At 44.1% G+C, this 19,194-nt stretch overlaps 4 protein-coding genes and 1 pseudogene across 9 annotated transcripts; 4 read left to right on the top strand and 1 right to left on the bottom strand.

Annotated features, from left to right (window-relative positions):
* Positions 1 to 492: 492 nt before the first annotated feature.
* Positions 493 to 1,347, top strand: LOC136491133 (norbelladine synthase-like). Its single transcript, XM_066487365.1, has 2 exons — positions 493 to 715; positions 856 to 1,347. The coding sequence occupies exons 1-2, from the start codon at positions 529 to 531 to the stop codon at positions 1,158 to 1,160; spliced, it is 492 nt and encodes a 163-aa protein (XP_066343462.1). The 5' UTR covers positions 493 to 528; the 3' UTR covers positions 1,161 to 1,347.
* On the bottom strand, positions 1,088 to 3,439 carry LOC136491132 (pentatricopeptide repeat-containing protein At4g38150-like). The gene is made up of 3 exons (XM_066487364.1): positions 2,618 to 3,439; positions 1,527 to 1,630; positions 1,088 to 1,156 (listed from the first exon to the last, which is right to left on the bottom strand). Exon 1 carries the CDS (start codon positions 3,427 to 3,429, stop codon positions 2,623 to 2,625), a length of 807 nt encoding a protein of 268 aa, XP_066343461.1. The 5' UTR covers positions 3,430 to 3,439; the 3' UTR covers positions 1,088 to 1,156; positions 1,527 to 1,630; positions 2,618 to 2,622.
* A 1,556-nt stretch (positions 3,440 to 4,995) lies between these two features.
* Positions 4,996 to 7,263, top strand: LOC136491130 (norbelladine synthase-like). 5 transcript variants are annotated; one of them, XM_066487361.1, is made up of 3 exons: positions 4,996 to 5,308; positions 6,440 to 6,651; positions 6,739 to 7,263. In XM_066487361.1, the coding sequence occupies exons 2-3, from the start codon at positions 6,441 to 6,443 to the stop codon at positions 7,029 to 7,031; spliced, it is 504 nt and encodes a 167-aa protein (XP_066343458.1). In that variant the 5' UTR covers positions 4,996 to 5,308; position 6,440; the 3' UTR covers positions 7,032 to 7,263. The 5 variants fall into 5 exon arrangements, with proteins under 5 accessions (XP_066343458.1, XP_066343457.1, XP_066343459.1 ...); XM_066487360.1 differs by having other exon boundaries at positions 6,388 to 6,651; XM_066487362.1 differs by having other exon boundaries at positions 4,996 to 5,337; positions 6,454 to 6,651.
* Positions 7,264 to 7,383: 120 nt separating this feature from the next.
* On the top strand, positions 7,384 to 8,355 carry LOC136491129 (norbelladine synthase-like; annotated as a pseudogene).
* A 1,727-nt stretch (positions 8,356 to 10,082) lies between these two features.
* On the top strand, positions 10,083 to 15,214 carry LOC136491128 (uncharacterized). Of its 2 annotated transcripts, none has more exons than XM_066487356.1 (7): positions 10,083 to 10,829; positions 11,551 to 11,625; positions 11,705 to 12,242; positions 12,698 to 13,083; positions 13,597 to 13,811; positions 13,878 to 14,055; positions 14,554 to 15,214. In XM_066487356.1, exons 1-7 carry the CDS (start codon positions 10,389 to 10,391, stop codon positions 14,683 to 14,685), a joined length of 1,965 nt encoding a protein of 654 aa, XP_066343453.1. In that variant the 5' UTR covers positions 10,083 to 10,388; the 3' UTR covers positions 14,686 to 15,214. The 2 variants fall into 2 exon arrangements, with proteins under 2 accessions (XP_066343453.1, XP_066343454.1); XM_066487357.1 differs by having other exon boundaries at positions 13,896 to 14,055; positions 14,554 to 15,205.
* Positions 15,215 to 19,194: the final 3,980 nt, after the last annotated feature.

The following is a 19,194-nucleotide window of genomic DNA, read 5'->3' as shown; positions in this document are numbered from 1 at the left end:
AAAAAATCGTGGGCTGTTCTGCCCGCCATCGCGAGCAAGGCTATGGAATACTGCCAATGCAGAACCTTGGCAATCCAAGACAGCGTGGGTCGGGTTGGGTTGCGTCTAAGCTAATTTGGAATGGGGGTGGGTTGGAAATAAAAAATAATTAATTAGATATGGAATAGGGTGGAAACGGGTTGGGATCTCACCCATTAGCAGGCCAGGCCACGTGCATTCCAAACTTGCATGTTTTCACAATTCATTTGAATACCAACTGCGCGACAGCAACGTGGGCAGCGAGGCTAAGCAGAAGCCTCCTATATCACTGATAATGCAATGTCAACTCTCCACCCACCAAGTATACCACGTTCTTGATCGCGTGTCGATCATTGCACTGAGCTAGTAGATTCCAACAGGCAAAAAGAACGAGCTACTGACACTGCCGCACCCGGCCGGCTTGCCTATATATAGGCGCACTCGACAGCTCAATTGTATTAACAGGAAACACAGCTTAGGACTGAGAGGCGCAGCTCAATCTCGAGCGATATGGTGAAGGGAAGCAAGGGCCACGAGCTGGAGGCCGACGTCCCGGCCTCCGAGCTGTGGAAGATCTACGGCACGCTCCGCTTCGTGGAGCTGGTGCACGAGCTGCTCCCGCAGGTCCTCCACCAGGTCGAGGTCGTCAGGGGCGACGGCAGCGTCGGCTCCGTCATCAAGGTGACGTTCCCTCCAGGTGAGGCCATGCATCTTTGAAACAGATAAAACCACCCCGGCCCTGAATCTCGCCATCCATAGATCTTGGTGGCGTACATCGACGGACAGGCTAGCTAACATGCCGATAAAAACTGTGTTTGCCATGCATGCACTTGCCAGGGAACCCTGGCGTGCAGACCTACAGCGAGGAGTTCGTCAAAATCGACAACGAGAATCGCGTCAAGGAGGCGGCGGTCATCGAAGGTGACCTTCTGAGCCTCGGTTTCATCACGTACGTGACCCGTTTCCAGATCATCGAGAAGGGTCCCAGCTCTTCGGTGATTACATCGACGGTCGAGTACGAGTACCACGACGGGCGCCCTGAGCTCGAAGCGGCGGCTTCCACTGCACCCTTGGCTGCGGCTGCTGAGAGACTTGTCCAGTATGTCAAGGAGCAGATGACGACTGCCCAGGCAACCGCCTGAAACGAAAAATACTCAGAACTGCGGCTAGCACGGTTTCTGAGGACGAATAAAATGGATGTGTGTGATTCGGGTACTGTAAAACTGAGCATGCTGTTACCATGCCTACATGCTGCAAGATCTATCATTTGTGTGTGTTGTCTGGTACTACTTCGGTTTGAATAACGGGAAAATTTTCAATTTTTCGTCATTCCTATCACTTGAGTGACACTTTTCGTTTATACCACCAAACCATATCATTGGCACACTCTCTGAAGAAAAAAAAAACCAGCTAACATCATGGAACAGACTATCAGGTAATCACTATTCAATGTAATCCCTATAGAAATTTATATATGAAAATTATAGAACTAATGACACCATCCTAACCTGATAGATGTAGATTATTATGTGCTACCTCTTGCTTCTCTGTTGCCGCTGGTTCCGTCCATTTTCTTTAGGCTGTGTACCAGAATTTCATGCTGTGCTCAGGCCTGATCCAAAGAATCCCATGTGTTCTCAGTCTCGGAGCATAGATATGGTTAGGTCTTGGAGAATAGAAAGCTTAAGTTGTTCTGGCTGTTTCTTTGCTCGACTAGATGATGATAATGATAGAAGTGAAATGCTGGATAAGAATAGACAGGTGAAAGGGAAATTTGCTTCCTGCTCATGGTTGTCTGTTTTATAATTTTCTTTGATAACTAGCATATCATTGCTCACAGCTCCAACAGGGCTTGCATGATTATGAGATTTATGTGATTCTTGCAGTTAACCCAAGGTGTTCCATGCAAAACTAAAGGTCACTACATGTGATATATAAAACTGCAGTACTTTTATGCATAGTTCATAAAATATTTACTGCTACAACATGTCTAACAATTGTTATGTGCATTTTGTTATGCAGGAGGATCATGAGGCAGAAGAACATGCACCATCATCTGTCTCTTTGAGGGTGTAAAATGCATAACAAATCAGTTTGATGTTAAAATAACCATAAATTTTTGAAAGCCCAAATCCCTTAGATTTCCTTCGACCAGCTTTGGCGAAGCATGGTTCAGCTTGCCTTATTTTCCTGCTCATTTTCCCACTTTTTTGTAGCAATTCATCAGTTCATCCCTTTTGCTTTTCTCCATAATTTATTTGAACAAATTGCTACTCCAAGCCAAAAAATAAATAAATAAAGAAATAAGTAATATTGGAAAACGGCGGACTCCCAAAAGGCTTGACATTTTAGCATCCAAAATTTGTCCCAAAAAACTTGTTGGTTTAGCTTACTAAACAAGGAACATTGGCCATTAGCCCTGTTTAGGACAAACAATACATAGTTCACTTGGAAATCCTGAAGACTCACAAGCACATACTATTTTTGATTCAGACATTCCTACATGAACCAAGAAGCAAGGCGTACCAGTACCACAATTACCAGAAGAGCAAATACTATTTTTGATTCAAACTTCCTACATGCACCAATCAGAGCGTACCACTATTACTTGCCAAAGAGCAAGTTCATTATGCCGTCGAACACTTGCCCCCGCTTCACAGTGCCGCCACGCACGGCCTCCTCGTCTGGCACGAACCCCTTCCCCTCCATCGTCTGTAGCAGCGCTTTCCCCTCTTCCACTTTCCCCATCCTCAGATACGCCTCAAACGCGGCCAGATACGTCGCCACATTCGGCCGCATCCCGCGGTCGAGCATCTCCACTAGGTACTTGCCGGCTTCCGCACACCGGTCGCTGGCCGCGAGCCCCCTGACAAGCACGGCCAGCGTGTACGCGTTGGGCATGACGCCAGACGCGAGCATGCGGTCGTAGGTGCGCACGGCGTCGCGCCAGTGCGCAGGGCCGGCGTTGGCATAGGCCTCGAGGACGGCGGTGTGGGCGACAGCGTCGGGCATGGCGCCCTTGTCCTTAATGACGGCGAAGAGCGCGAGAGCTTCGTGGGTGAGCCCGTCCTTGGACAATCCGTCGAACATCTTGATGGCGTAATCGGTGAGGCCCTCTTTCCGCATCCTGTGGAAGATCTCCTGTAGGTTGGTGGGGTCGGACGGCTCGGCAACGGCGGGATTCTTGCGGAAGGGGTCGTAGTAGGGGGGAGGTAATTCATCCTTCTTCGCCGTGGACGGGGGTGGATGTGAGGAGCTGTCAGCGTCGTCGTCGGACCAGTCGAAGGCAACTGGTGAGTTGGTGTTGGAGCTCCGGTAGGGAGGTGGGGAAGTGGTGGAGAGGAGACGGCTGGTGTTGGAAACGGAGATGGAGGAAACCCCACGCAGTACGCGGCGAACGGCGGCGGCCATTGGAAAGGAGAGGGGGGGGGGGGGGCTAGAGTAGGTGACACCGTGACAAGGGGTGAAGTACTGAAGTCACTAGTCAGTACGCAGCGTCTGGGTGGTGTTATACCGTGGTGCCATAATTAATAAAAAGAGAGGTAAATTTTCATTTTTTTTAAATACTGAAGAGAGGTAAATTAAAGCATTTGAGTTTGTCCAACTCGAAAACCGGTTCCTCAGGACATACTCGCTCAGTAAAAAAAATAGACATAACATATTCTCATTCTTCAAAAAGTTAAAATAAATTCAAACTTGACCAATCCATAAAACATACTCCCTCCGTTTCAGATTATAATTCGTATGACTACTCGTCTTATTCAAAAATTTTAAGCTAACATAGTTAAATTTAAGTCATTCTTGAAGAACTTTTGTTAATAAAGCAACCCACAGCAAAAGAAGTGATATTTTACACAAATGTTGAATAAGACGAGTGGTCAAACTTGAGGTAAAAAAAGTCAAACGAATTATAATTTGGAACGGATTTAGTACTTAGTAATATTTGTAGTACAAATATTATTAGTTGCCGTTTCGATCCCTTCATTTTGGAGGAATTAAAATCTACATAATGGATTAGGTTATTTGGCTTAAACTTTGACATTCCATAACTTTTTTAAGCCCACAAATAAGCCGATCTCATCTCAAATTCATAGGGTGAGAGATGAAAATTGATTCTATAGATCACTATGGTATAATTCTATTCTCCAACTTATAGCACACTCTTCAAATTCATAGGGTGTTAAGTAATAAATATTGCATCACATGAGCCATTTGAGCTACTCCCCCTTCATGAATACAAGGTGTTCAAGCAATTTTAGAATCAAATAAAGAGTCTACCAAATGACTAATTTGTCTCTCACTAATTATTTACTAGTTCGGTTGTTGGCTTATTTAATTTCCTAGTAAGGCGCACAAAGAGACATGCATGCATGTCATTGATTTGGCTACCAGTTGCATGAGTCATTTTGGGCAAAAACGTGTTTAAATAGAAGACATACAAGGATGGAATTTTAATTTCTAAAGACAGAAGCACAAATGAGATTGAGCAATCCATAATATCTTATATATTTTAAACAAATTTCAAACTTACACATACCTTGTATTTTAGGATGGGAGAGTAGTTATTATTTTCTAATTGTTATATACCCCGTCCCAAATACATGACACTTTTGACTTTTGGACATCTTGTTTGATTGTCCGTCTTATTTAAAATTTAAATTTATTGTATAAATATTATTTATTTGTTATGACTTATTTTACCATTATATATACTTTAATGATAATTTATATTACTTATTATTTATAGAAAAACTGAATAAGACAAATGGTCAAACATGTATAATATCTAAAAGTAAAAAACGTTATCTATTTTGGACGCTCCAAGCCCAGAACCAATTGCGTATCGGCATGGGGCGGCCTCGGTTGCTGCCGCGGCCCAACAAAAGTAGGGACAGGCTCTCACAAAGGCCCAGCTAGCCCTCGCGACACCAGCCCATCTCGCGGCCTCGGTTGCTGTCGTGTCTCGCATCTCCCAGCGCCACATCCCGACTCCACGACTCGAGACTCAAGTCTCAGCGACTCCCCGCGCGAGCGCGACCACGCTCGACGGCGCCCTCGCCCCCGTCGGCCGTCGCCCCAGCCGGCGCACCGCATAATCCGCGACCCGCTCCTCCAGCTTCCTCCTCCTCAGTGGTGGCCGGCCGGCAGATCCGCCGCCCGGCGGCCGCTTACCCCGGCGCCCCACACGCCCAGCCCCCCAGCACCCCTGCTGCAGCCTGCAGTGCTGAGCGGCTGGGCGCTACCCGGCCAGTGCCCAGGTTGCGGCCTGGCCCCAGACCCCGGTGCCCAGGTCCGGCTCTTTTCCTTGTTTTTGCTTAGGTAAGCGAGTTGAACATATTAATTATGCTGAATTTGGTGGAAAGAAGTTCAGAAGCTTTTTTATTTCGCGTCCATGCTTAGCATGTATATCATTAAGGAGGAGTTTTACAGTGAATAGCACTGGTTGGCCTTGAATGCGAGCGGCACTCCATAGCTTAGAAACATGTAGGTTGTGCTAATGTATCCTCATGTTCATTTGTTGCTTACTAGAATATTTATGCAATTATTGATAACACTTTCCGTGTGTATATATTAATTGTACGATTACTCAGAAAGATGGTTTTTTGTTTTTGAATTTAGCATCATTACATGTTCAAATGAACTTGTTCTCAGTTAATAGTGTCAGTATACATGTTTAAAAAGTCCCCAAAATTAGGTATGGTGTTAAGTCGGGACAAATTTTGCATAGATATGTAACATGGAAATTAGCCCCTCCCTTGCCTCAATCTTGGATCCGCCACTGCAGCATGAGAGACACTGACACAAAAATCTTGAAAGTACTCTTTTGACCTTTGCATATCATGATTCACACAGCCTACTCAATTTTTTTTTGAATCGCATAGCCTACTCAAGTTTAAGAGAACACAAACGCACTAATTGAGATGTTATATTCTTAACATGACACTGACTTCTCAACTTTTTAAGATCTCATTTTGCTGCGGCCTGGTGCCTGCAACGGTAACGAAAGAAAAGAAAAACTTGTGGGGTTCTTTGAGAATTTAGTTAGTTCTTCTGGTTTATAGTGATAGGCCCTGATAGCTCATGACGATGCAAGGGAAGAGAGCCTTCTCCATGAGTTTAACAAGGAATAGTTCATTCTTATAATTAGCTGATTGTTGGACATAACTGACAAGGTTAGGTCTACACCGAAAAAAATAAGGTGCTAAAAATTTGGCGAACTGTGCCTTGTTAATGGCATCCTATGGTCGACCATACCATATGAATAACACCTTATTATTAACTAGAGTTCTCTACTGACACTCTGTCATATTCTTCGGGTGGCATTCACGTTTGAATAAATCTCATATCTCCTGCCTGCAATTTCCACAGAAGAAAAGTCTATATATGTACAGACAGAGAACTCACATTGCGGTTGCCTCAGCATGGCTACTACAGAGCTCACCAAAGCAATGAAAGGGAGCCTTAGCCACGAGTTTGAGACTGGACTCCCAGCTGCCGACGTGTGGGAGGTCTATGGAGGCCTCCTTGTTGGGGATCTGATTCCCCAATTGCTTCCTCAAGTGTTCTCAAAGGTTGAACTTGTAGAGGGAGATGGTGGCGTTGGAACAGTTCTGCTTGTCACTTTCCCGCCAGGTTAGAACCTGAAAACACGAGCTTCTTTGAGGTATGATGCGATCTCAGCTCCAAATAACTTTGCTTTCTTCTGATTCATGTTGGTAGGAACTCCTGGATCAGAAGCTTTCAAAGAAGAGTTCATCAAGGTCGATAATGAAAACTGCATCAAGGAGGTCCTAGTAACTGAAGGAAGCTTTCTCGATCATGGCTTTAAGAAATATTTGGTACGAACCGAGATTATAGGAAAAGAACAGAAGACAGCCACCATAAGATCGACTATTGAATATGAAGTTGATCCAGAGCATGCGAGCAACCCTCCTGTAGTCAGTACGAGTGGTTTAGCTACTATTGCTAAGGCCATCACAGAATATATCAAGCAGAAGAAGGGTCCTGAGTAAGCTCCCAAGAAAGGATGATATCGTGTATATGTTTGATTAGTGAAGATTGTATCTACCAATAAACAAATAGAATATGGTAATGAACAAATGATTGCCATTTGATCCTTCCATTGCATTTTGTGGGATCTGCAGTCAGGCCAGCATGTATCCAGCATGACTGTAATGCTGATGTTAGATTAATATAAGTTCTTGTTCTGAAAAAAATAACAGCTAGCCCAAGTTTTTCTTGCAAGATGTTCAGGTCAAAGCCAATTAGTCCAAAATGGCAGCGTATGGTTGACAATACCATATGGCTAAGTTTATTAAACTAGAGTTCTCTGCTGACACTCTTCTGACTTCTCACATTCCTCGGGTGTCGCAGACATTTCAAGATCGCGATCGGCTATAAAATCTCATTTTCCTCCTGCCTGCAAGTGCAAGTTCCACAGAAGAAAGTCTTTGTGTATACCTTAGCATGTCTACAGAGCTCAAAGCGATGAAAGGCGGCATTTGCCATGAGTTTGAGACCGGGCTCCCCGCTGCCGACGTGTGGGGGGTCTATGGAACTCTCCTTTTTGGGAATTTGATGCCCTAACTGCTTCCTGAAGAGGTCTCAAATGTTGAACTTTTAGAGGGAGATGGCCGTGCTGGATCAGTCCTCCTTATTACCTTCCCTCCAGGTTAGAACCTGAAACTGAAAACATGTGCTTCTTTGAGGTACGATGATGCTGTCTCAGCTCCAAGTAATTTTGCCTACTTTTCTTGTGATTCATGTTGCTAGGAACTCCTGGATCAGAAACTTTCAAAGAAAAGTGCATCAAGGTTGACAATGAAAACTACATCAAGGAGACAATAGTTACTGAAGGAGGCGTTCTAGATCATGGCTTTCAGAAATACATGGTTCGAATCGAGATTATGGGGAAAGAAGAGAAGACATCCATCATAAGATCAACAATGGAATACGAAGTCGATGATGAGCATGCAAACACCCCCCCCCTGTGTTCAGTACCGATGGGTTAGCTACTATTGCTAAGGCCATCACAAAGTATATCAAGGAGCAGAAAGGTTCTGTGGAAGCTCCCAAGTAATTAAACTCTGGGAAGAAGAAAGGACCATGGCGTGAAGATATCTATTTGTTGAATTACTTCATGCCTTGTTCGGCACCTATTCTCTCGTTCAGTTAGTTGACTGAGTGTGTCAGTAGCAATTAGAATATGAGATCGTGCACGTGTGGAGCGCGAGTTTGGCGCCCGACGTCGTGCAGCGTTCACGCGGGGTGTCCACGTTTGTTTCTCTCCCGTACATGTTGAATCGTGCACGTCTTGATATATAGTGGGACGCATGGAGTGAGTTTCCCATTCCAATTTATAATAAGTCGTTATGTGATTTTTAGCAGAGATTAAGGTAAAGTGTGGATTGGACTTGATCAAACACGGGGTTGGAAAAACTGACGAGTCAAAATCTTTGGCGTGAGTCTAACAGGACACACTGGCAGGTTGGATTGGGTCAGACTAATTTTTCCGAGTTCTTGTACTTTGGGTTGATTTTTTTTGGGTCGGTCGAGTCAATGGGTCGAAAACCATGACCCAATCCTAACGTGATTTACTTGTGGGTTGTGTCACTCTGTCCCTCTGCCACTGAAGTTAATCACAAGCAACTTGTGGTTTTGCAGGTGACAATGAGCACACCACCACAATTTTTTTTAAAAAAAAATACACGAAGAGACTACGTACACCGGTAATTTCAAATTTATCTTTCCTGCGGAGCATCTCGTTGCCGATGCCAAGAAGCCATCACTGCAGCGCGTGATCCATTTCTTCATATCACACCACTTGCTCGTGAGCCCAGCTCCCCTGCGTTGGCCACCTAGCCTCACTAGATTTGTACGGACAGTAGAGCTCCCTAGATGTGATCACTAGAGCAACTCTAGCAGGGCCCTTACTTGAGCCCCATAGCTAAATATTAGATCCCAGGACAAAAAACGTGCTCTAGCAGGGCCTCTACTAGGACCTCAAAATTTGTGTGGACACCCAAATCCTTGCTCCAGACCCCATTCTCGTTGGGTCTAGGCTAAGCCCCCAAATCCTCCCGTGCGTATCTCCAACCCCCGCGGCTTCCTCCGACGGTTGCGACTCCTCCACCCCGCGACTTCCCTGGCGGCTCCACCTATTCCGCGGGCGACCGCGACTCCACGGCGGATTCCATCGACAGGGCAGACGCGAGCTCCGGCGGCTTCCCTCGGCGGGGCGGACGCAAGCTCCGGCAGCTTCCCACGACGGGGCGAACGCGAGCTCCGGCGACGATCGTGACTTCCCTTCGCGGGGTAGACGCGAGCTCCGGCAGCGACCGCGGCTTTCCTCGGGCCTCCACCGACTGCTGCACGGGTGTGGCTCCGGCCCTCCGCCGCACGCGAGCGGCCTCGGTCCTCCGGCGCAAGGGCTCAGGCCGCTGCTGCAGTCGAATCCATCTTCTATCCCTGTACAGAGGAGGAAGAAGAAAGAGACAATGACGAGTGGGTCATATCTGTCATTCTATACCAGAATAAATTTGTGGGGCCAAATTTAGGTGCTGCTGTTGGAGTAGAAGCGTAAAACTGAGCCAACAAAAGTGGAGGGCAACACCCAAATCAGATTTGGGGGCCTGATTTAGGTGCCACTGCTGGAGTTGCTCTTTAAGTGAGCTCCTCAAGCATGATCACCCTCCACCAGTTGACCTCCCTCTAGTTCTATAGGTGTGAAATGGGGTGGTGGATCTGCAATTCATCTCATGGCAGCAAATGTTTTGCTAGAACTTAATTCTACACCTCCAGAAGACTCAAAGAGGAATCAAGCCTGAAGAAGGCGAGTCTGTAACCCATGAGGATGCCAACGCTCTAGCTCAAGATGAATGTGGTGACTCTGCTGCTACAGATATAAATTCTGTCTTTGTCTCTTCCTCACTTATCTGTTGACAGGCTTGATGAGTTAAAAAAAAAGAGGCTGCAGATGTAGTACATAGAGTGGCGACCGGTGAGAAGCACGAGTAGTTGGTGCTACAAGATGGTCAGTCAAACGTGGGCAAAGATGTACACACCACTCAGACAAACGAAACGAAACTTCCGCTTTTGCCAGCGCACCCGTAGCGTAGCGGCTACCAGCGGTTCAGCGCCTATTGCGACCGCGAGCTCGCCGAGCCGCGAAAGAACAGCCGGCCTCTTCCACATCGAGCGCGCCGAGATTCGTGTCCGCCGTGCCGGCACCAGACCAGAGAACACCCACCTCACTGCTGACGCGGGCACGACTCGTCGCCGCCGCCGCAAAGCGCGGACCAGTTCCTCCCGGGTCGAATCTCTCCACTGCGTAAAACACACCGCCTTAACGGCCGGCCCGCCACCGCGAGATGCCTCGGAAGTCGCACAAGGCGAGGGGCGCGGCCGCGCACGCCCCCGTTGGTCTCACGGCCGGGCCGAGGCCTCCCCTGAAGGCCGCGGCCCCAAACCCTAGCCCCGCCGCCGAGCCTCCCCAGGCCGGCGTTGCCGAGGCCGAGGGCCTTAAGGCACCTGACGCCGGGGCGTCCGCCGCCGCTGAGGCACTGGAGCGCCTCCGTGTCGCCCCTGCTTCTGACGGTGATCCGCCATCGCCGTCGCCGCCGCCTTCCGAACCCGTGCACGAGGACCCCGCGCCGCCGGTCGAGGCGTCGTCTTCTGGGAGGCCTGCGGCGGGCGGGAGTTGGGAGGAGGAGGCTGTAAGGAAGCTGCACGAGCTGGCGGAGGTTGGTGGGGATGAGGTGGAGTTGACCGAGGAGGAGGTGCGCGCCAATGATCAGAGGCAGGAGGACGAGGTGATGCGATGTTCTCTCTGACTCTGTGTTTGACTCGTTGCTGATATTAGTTGGAGAAGCATTACTTAGCATGTTTCAGTCTCATTGTTACGGATGATTAACTGAACTTCAAGAGTACCATGTGCCTTTACTGATTGTCGTGGCCAGTGTGTTATTTATGTGTGCCTCTGTTTAGTAACTGACCTAAACTTGTAGCCTCCTTCGTTCAGATGAACTGTCATATGCTTGTATTATATCTGGGCTTGATTAACTTTAGACCAATGTGAGCGAAGAAACACACTTTATAAATTGTCCTTCTCATACATTTGAGTATTTTGGGTCTGTGCCCTTCACCAGCGAAAATACCACTTTACAAAGTGTCCCTATAATACATTTGCATTTCTGCCAATCTGGTAAATACTTTTTTTTATTTGTGCCGTTCACCAGCAAAAAGATTTTTTCCAAGTAATACTGACTAGCTATAACAAGAAGCCAAATAGTACTACTACCTCCGAATGTCAACACTTGATGTTCGGACGCTGAGATTGTACTGCGGCAGGCTAACTCATTCCTCTGGTCAGGAATGTCAAGTATTCCTGACCGGTGACCGGAGGGAGTACTAGAAATCTAGAATAGTGTACTTGGGTGCTGCTAATTACAATTACAATTATCTTTGTTTTCAATAATTAAGCGTGTCTTAATCACTTGTTTTAGTCTGATAGAATGTAAATCCATTGCTCAGATCTGTGCCCTCGAAGCAATTTTTGGAGATGCTGTAGTGATTTTGGACAGAAAGGGAGGCCAGCGGTCTTTCCAGGTATATCCTTCATTTCAGTTTTCAGGTCATATTCTTTGTACTGTAGGAGCAAGGATGTAATTTGCTAGTGTAATTACAGGTTCTTGTGCATATTGAGATTCCAGATTCTATAGATGTATCAACAAAGCTCAATTATGGTGATGGAACATTAAATTATGGGGCAACACGTGATGATGATGATGATGACCTTTTCTACAAGTTCAGAGTTGAGCATTTGCCTCCAATCCTGCTAACATGTCTCCTGCCTACATCATACCCAAGTCACCGTCCTCCCTTTTTCACTATATCTACATATTGGCTTGATAAAGGGATGATTTCGTTGTTATGTCGCATGCTTGATATGCTTTGGGAAGAGCAACAAGGGATGGAAGTAACATATCAATGGGTGCAATGGCTCCAAAGTTCTTCCCTTTCTCACATAGGGTTTGGTAATGAAGTAATTTTGAGCAAGAGTGATGTAACATGTGATGCAGATGGTGAAGATAAGCGTGCTTGTCCAGATAATGCTCCACCAGATGTTATAATTCCAAGGCTGATGAGATACAATGAAAATAAGCATCGTGAAGCTTTCTTACATGCTATCCATGAGTGCATGATTTGTTTCAGCGAGTGTCCTGGTAATTATTTCACCTTCGTTGTATCTGCAGTAATGTTTATGGTGTTGCGCGTAGAAGTTTTCTGCTGTGTAAGTTAACAATAAAGGTGTCTGTTGACCTATGGTTGTCCCGGCATAGTATGGACCTATTTGTCTATATATTATCATATTGCCACTCTACATGCAGTTTAGTCCCCAAACTTTCCTTTTTTATACAGTTCACTAGGTACTGGAGTTGTAAATTTTTACATGTTTTTCCATTACAGGTAGAAATAGACCTTATTCTGATTTCTATGTTAAATAGTCTTGAAAAAAACAATTTTCCAGCTGTACTTGTTTTGTATAACTTTAAAAGCCTAGCGAGGTCTTCATAACTGTCTTCAACTTGGATATGCTCTATATCCATTTCTTTTATCCTCACTATCTGAATTGATGCTGCTTCTATTTTTCTTCTAATCTAATTTGTTATCTCATCAGGTGTTGATTTCATCAAACTTCCGTGTCATCATTTCTTTTGCTGGAAATGCATGCAAACATACTGCAAAATGAATGTCAAGGAAGGAAATGTAATGAAGTTGCTATGTCCTGATACGAAATGTGAAGGTGCTGTTCCTCCAAATGTATTGAAAAGGTTGCTTGGAGAGGACGAATATGAACGTTGGGAGGGATTACTGCTTCAGAGAACTCTTGATGCCATGAAAGATGTTGTCTACTGTCCAAGATGTCAAACTGCTTGCTTGGAGGACGTAGGTAATGAAGCAGTGTGTTCAAGTTGTTTGTTCAGCTTTTGTACCCTCTGTAGAAATCGCCGTCATATTGGAGAGCAATGTATGTCTCCAGAAGAAAGACTTATGATCTTGGAGGTAAGAGAACTTGATTCCCTGTATATTTAGCTTATACCTAATGTATTATATTTAAGGCTTGATATGATCACAATATAGAAATTTTTAGTATACTAATATATGATAAGTAGAAACAGAAAATGGGAACTACTAGAAAACAGTTTACATATGCTCGAATCTAATGTATGGTTGTTCAGATGTTTATTGTTTTCTGTTCTGAGTGTCTTAAGCAGAAAACCATCGTCAGGAAGGGTTACTGGTGGTGGTTACATTTTTTTTACCATAGTGTCCACAATGATTTCTGGCTAGATGCCTATATATGTATCTTGTGACCAGCAAACAAGATATACCTGTAGCTGTCTTTTCTAGCACCTGTAGAGTGATTATACTAGACAGCATTTTGATATACTCTGATGGCAGCGATGCTTTAACTAATGCTTTCTGGAGAAAGGTTGATTAATTGAGGGGGCCAGTTTGGTTATGTTCTCTAGAGTATTTTTGGGAATCTCAATTCTTAATTTCATTTTTATACAGAAACGCCAAGAATCTGGGAATGTGCAAGGAGATCAGATGAAAATTCTAGAGGAACTACGCAGCCTGAAGGAAATTATGAAGGATTCAAAACAGTGCCCAAAATGCAGGATGGCCATATCTAAGACAGAAGGATGCAATAAGATGCATTGCGGGAACTGTGGGGAGTACTTTTGCTATCAATGCAACCATGCGATCACTGGATATGAGCATTTCAGGTGAGTTATCTTTCAGTAATAACCACATTCTGTTCTTTGCTATATACTGGCTTGACAAAAAAAAAGATCCATTTTTGCATACAGGGGTTCTTGTGTGCTTTTCCCTCAAGAGGAACTAGACAGATGGGAAATGCAAATGAATCAAAGGGTCCGACGCCAAGTTGTTGCACATGCGCATGCTGAAATGCATGGGCAGAATGGTCATGCTCATCCTTGCCCTACATGTCGGCAACCGTCTCCAAAGGTAAGCAGCTACTTTGTTCAAAACGGAATTGAGGACTAGGGGACAAATCCAGCAGCTGTGTATCTTCGCATGAAGAGACCAATAGAATTTTGTTTCTGGCCATTTATGCTTTTAAAATTGTGTTGCTGTTTGGGACTTTTGCCCATATACGTTTTGATCTGTGCTTTGACCTTTTAGTTGTGATTATTTCGTTTATGGGATTCCAATTATTATTATTAAATAATGAGATTAAATAACAATGAGCCATGTCTCGATTGAATTTCATAAGTGCTAGTATTACTTATTTGTATACTGTATATAAAGTAAAACTGTTGCTGATCTCTAGGTCACTTTATTTTATTTATCGTTTGAACTAAGGCAAGCCTGGGCTAAACCACAATAGTGGGTTTTCTTAGTGGACTCCTGACAGCTTGGAACTGTATTGTGATTTCCCCCAACCAGAATCAAACAAATGCCTTGGCATTACCTCTTATGTACTTGCTTTGGTAACTTTGGCAGATCGGAAACAACAACCACCTCTTCTGTTGGGCATGCCAGAAGCATTTTTGTGCCCTGTGCCATAAGACTGTCCAAAAGCCCGCACAGCATTATGGTCCCAAAGGATGCAAGCAACATTCGGCAGATCCCTGAACGAGGTTTTCCCATATGTGCATCAACACTGTGGTGCCAGTGCAATTTCCAAGTGTTTTGTGCAAGTACACATATATACTTATCCTGGGACGTACTTTACTCCTGGATTCCAATTTTTGGCTGCGAGCATGTTTTGAAGTTTCCATTGTCATTGTACCTACACTAACAGTTCTGCAGTTTACATTCGTGAACATGAACAGGAATTATTCATTCATTCAGTACCGGATGAATTGTTGAGATTACTCTGTACATTGAAGATGCGATTGAACACCAAGTCAAAAACCAATAGAACCTTGCAGAATTCTGAGAGGGAAGATTATTTGTTGTACTGTTGGATTGATCTTGTGCCAATACAAAGAAAGTTATCATTGTTAGGTTACATGTTTTCTTATTTTAACTTGCGTTCCCGATAGTCGGACGTGTGGTTTGAGTGACGATTCTCATTGAAATATTGAATGTTCTTGCTGGTTGCCTGCATCTTCAATTTTTCCCCTTAATTCAGTATTTTTTTTCCAGTAATGATCTCATGATCCATCTTTGTCTGCCGAAAGGAAAAAGGTTTGAAGAAGTCCGTCTGGCCTCCCGCAACTATTGTATGCCTTCCTCAATCGGAAAACTGGATTTTTCTCCCTAAACTTTTAAAACTGTCCTATTTACCTTTTTGAACAGTTTTAGTTGATGTGATGCCAGGTTTTAGTTGATGTGACGCCAGGTTAGCCAGGAGAAAGGTAAATCGAACGTTCGCGTAGATTTGAACAAACACTGGGTCAGGTTAGGTTTAGGTTACGTCAGGAAAAAATGTCAGGTTAAAATTTTTGGCCCGAACTTGACCTGACACAATAGCGGGTCAAGTTAGATTATTCTCGGGCTTTTCTACTTTGGTTTGGATTTTTTTCATGTTGGGTCAGGTCATAGGTCAAAATCATGACTCAAACCTGACCCGACACACTGGAATGTCGAGTCGGGTGGCCCATGACTAGGTTTACTTTTTAGCGATAGTTTAGAGGATCAATTAAACTTAATAAAAAACATATAAATAAGTTCTAAAAAATAGATTCTAGAAAATATGCATTGAAAAGTACTAAAATCTAATTTAATCTTAAAAAATTGTTTTAGCTTAGAAACATACTAAACCAGTTTTGTATTTTTTTTCTAAAATTATGCTCTATATTTAGTTGCTTGCTTAAAATTATTTAAATCTTACTTAGTCTCCTAAAATACAAAATTGGGCCAAATATGAAACAAAGGTGCAGGCTAAGACATCTTACAAACTGCAGCGTGGATCATTGTGCACCTTGTTGTGCAAACTGCAAACAAGTTTCCTGAGCGGAAACATCTTGCTTAACAATCGAGACATGCACAGCGATCCAATTAAAAAATATAATTTAGGTTCTGATTGCACATTAACAACATGTATCACGTGGTTTAACTTTGTAGCAATCAGCGGCGGAGGACTCAGTAGGGCGATGTATGGCCCTCGCCATACCTGAGCTCCGCCAAGTATGCCCCTGCAAATTGCTGGCCACCATCCGGTGCTTTGCAGTCTAGTTAATTAATTAATATAGCCATTCATATGAACACTGCTGGAGGCCTGGTGCTGCCGCCCTAGCCCTGCAAGCCGCAAGATGCTAAGATCACACGAAGTCACAAACCTATTTAATTATTTTTTTTGTTCAGTTGTTTATTATTTAATTATTCTTTCTTCAACCGAGAGCACTGAGAATGAACCCTACGGCCTCTTGATTAATTGTTGTTTGTTCATCACTACTCAGTTTAGAAAGCTCAGTTTACGCTATCATCAAATCGCCATACCTTAAATATATTCCGTCCTCCGCCACTGGTAGCAATACTGTTTTGTCTAGGAGATATCACGGCGATGACATGTGCAGATTCACTGGACCATCATCAACATCTGCTGTGCAATTCTCGGACTCTCGAACCAACGTTTGCAACTTTGCTAGCAACATCCAGATGGACATGACCATTTCCTCATTTATCATCGTCGTCATCACGGGCGGAGCTAGAGAAATATTGAGGGGGTGCGGCCGTGTGGGCTTATTTAATAGCAATTGCTTAGATATATGGGCCCCGTTTGGCCCGTAGAATTTTGGCTGAAACTGCTGAAAACACTGTTCAGGCTGAATTGTTGTGTGAGAAAAACACTGTTCCGACTGAAAAAAGAAGCTGAACCAGCCGAATATGGGGTAAGCCGAACTGAGCCATATTCACATGATTGTGTAATTTAGGGGCTGTTTGGTTTCTTAGTCCGAATTTTAGTCCCTGTCCCATCGGATGTTTGGACACATGCATGGAGTATTAAATATAGACTAAAAAATAACTAATTACACAAATTGCGACTAATTTGCGAGACGAATTTTTTAAGCCTAATTAGTCCATGATTTGACAATGTGGTGCTACAATAAATATGTGCTAATGATGGGTTAATTAGGCTTAATAAATTCGTCTCGTAAATTAGTCTCCATCTGTGTAATTAGTTTTATAATTAACTCATATTTAGTCCTCTTAATTAACCTCCGAACGTCCGATGTGACATGGACTAAAATTTAGTCCGTGGAACCAAACACCCCCTTAATAATACTCTCTCTATCCCTGAAACAATTAATTCCTAGCTCAAATATTTGTCCCCAAAAAAATCGATTTATGGGAGTTGGAGGATCTATTGAACCACAATAACCTCCCTCGTAATCGCGGCCGCATTGAACACAGCTCATCCGCTTCCTCACACCCTGTTCGCTTGGGCTTGTTTGGCTTATAAGCCGTACTTTTTCATCCAACGAACAATATTTTTCTTTCATACCAAATCAGCCAATAATAATTTCAATCATGGCTTATCAGTCCAACAAGCTCGAGCGAATAGGGCGCTAAACCACGTCTCTTGCCTCCTAAATTCCCGAGCCTGTGGTGATGGCACTTTTTTTCGAAAGGACGGCAAAAGTTTGCCGCGATTTCTATTAGACGAAGAAAAGAAAAAGGAGGCAAGTGCCCCGTCCAGTTCTTTGAATGGAAACTGGACAAAAACCATACAACTGAGGAGAGCCCCGCTCATCCTACACAACTTGATACAACAATTCAGCACCAACTTGTCGAATCGACCCTAGCTAACCAACTATCTCAACTCATGCCACCACTTGCAGCTGGTCGACGTCCACTCAACTCGACTGTACTAGAACAAACTCTCCACCACTGGCACCACCCACGCAACACAACAGCGAAAAACGACGCACTAGCCCCGCCACGAGCCGTCCCGGCCGAGACAAATTCCACAACGACGCCTTCAAGAAGGTAACGACGTCCAAGCGCCGCCGTCGCTCGTCCAAGGCCGGACTGGGTTTTCACCCGTGGAGAGTTGATCATAGAGCAAGGAGATCGGAGTCATGGCTGCAGTAGCAGGCAGAGGCGAGCTCGGAGGCCGTGGAGGCGTGATCCGTTGATATCTTTTTCCCTGTGTGGACGGAAGACCTTTCCATGTTTTTTCTAGCATCCACAATAAAATTTAAATTTTAGTTGCTTCCACTGATATTAATTTTCAAATATTAGAGAAAGAATCAAACAGCCAAACCCTAGAATCCAAACAAATAATGAAGAAGGTAAGAACTACAAACTGAAACCAATTTAAATACTCAGGTTAATGGAAAATTGAAAGTAGAGAATTTTTTAATTCTTACTTTGCCGTTGAATCTTGATAAAAAACAAAAGCACGGAAGGGCAGGGACGTTAGGACGTAAGGCGGCACTCCTGTCTCCTACAGTTTGGACGGTCTTAGGGTGCCTGAATTCATGCATTTTCTAAAAATATTGCTATACTACGGTGTCTAATGTGGAAAAATATAGAGCATGATTTTAGGAAAAAAATGAAACTAGTTTCATATCTTTCGAGTTAAACAAAATTTCTGATATTTTAATTGGCTTTTAGTATTTTGTTAAATGCATATTTAAATATTTGGATAATTTTTTGATAGTGTAATTGACTCTGAATCATAAAAATCCAATTTACCTCTATGCACGTTAGCTAAAACTGTTTTTAAAACGACTTAGGAATGTAAATCGGGCGGTTCAAAAGATTTGGAGGTTCCAGAAATCCGGTTTTCAGATTGGGTGAGACAAATTGAAGGGACGTTAGATGTACTTTTTTTTTTTCAAAAAAAAGGCTCTCCTGTCGAAGCCAATGCTGGTTCGAGTGTGGCAAACAAAATGGAACTCGTTGGATCAGACGGCCCATTTTCGGAAGGCCTAGTTCAAAGCAGCGACGAAGCCGAAAAAAATTTAGGAATAGAGGTTTTTTTATCTTCTCTTAACCTTAGCTTCTCCTACCTAATACATATATGCATAAAATTTTAAGAGAGAACTTAGGGAGCCTTTTTTATCTTCTCTTAACCTTAGCCCCTCCCACCGCTGGCTTCGTCACTGGTTCAAAGGTTCAAAGCGACCCAACGGATACATCGTGGACTCCGGGGAGGAACGGAACGGAGCTTCGTGCGTGTTACGGGCC

This window comes from Miscanthus floridulus, chromosome 11, assembly GCF_019320115.1.
Source record: "Miscanthus floridulus cultivar M001 chromosome 11, ASM1932011v1, whole genome shotgun sequence".
Taxonomy (NCBI): domain Eukaryota; kingdom Viridiplantae; phylum Streptophyta; class Magnoliopsida; order Poales; family Poaceae; genus Miscanthus; species Miscanthus floridulus.
The sequence above is the reverse complement of the archived record's forward strand: the minus strand, read 5'-3'. Positions and strand labels throughout refer to the sequence as shown.

Excerpts from the sequence above, each read along its gene's own strand:
- LOC136491133 (XM_066487365.1), top strand. The coding sequence starts at position 529 with ATGGTGAAGGGAAGCAAGGGCCACGAGCTGGAGGCCGACGTCCCGGCC. Across the intron at positions 716-855 it reads CAAGGTGACGTTCCCTCCAG|GGAACCCTGGCGTGCAGACC; the intron begins GTGAGGCCATGC and ends TGCACTTGCCAG.
- LOC136491132 (XM_066487364.1), bottom strand. The coding sequence starts at position 3,429 with ATGGCCGCCGCCGTTCGCCGCGTACTGCGTGGGGTTTCCTCCATCTCC.
- LOC136491130 (XM_066487361.1), top strand. The coding sequence starts at position 6,441 with ATGGCTACTACAGAGCTCACCAAAGCAATGAAAGGGAGCCTTAGCCAC. Across the intron at positions 6,652-6,738 it reads GCTTGTCACTTTCCCGCCAG|GAACTCCTGGATCAGAAGCT; the intron begins GTTAGAACCTGA and ends TCATGTTGGTAG.
- LOC136491128 (XM_066487356.1), top strand. The coding sequence starts at position 10,389 with ATGCCTCGGAAGTCGCACAAGGCGAGGGGCGCGGCCGCGCACGCCCCC. Across the intron at positions 13,084-13,596 it reads AAAGACTTATGATCTTGGAG|AAACGCCAAGAATCTGGGAA; the intron begins GTAAGAGAACTT and ends ATTTTTATACAG. Across the intron at positions 13,812-13,877 it reads ACTGGATATGAGCATTTCAG|ATCCATTTTTGCATACAGGG; the intron begins GTGAGTTATCTT and ends ACAAAAAAAAAG.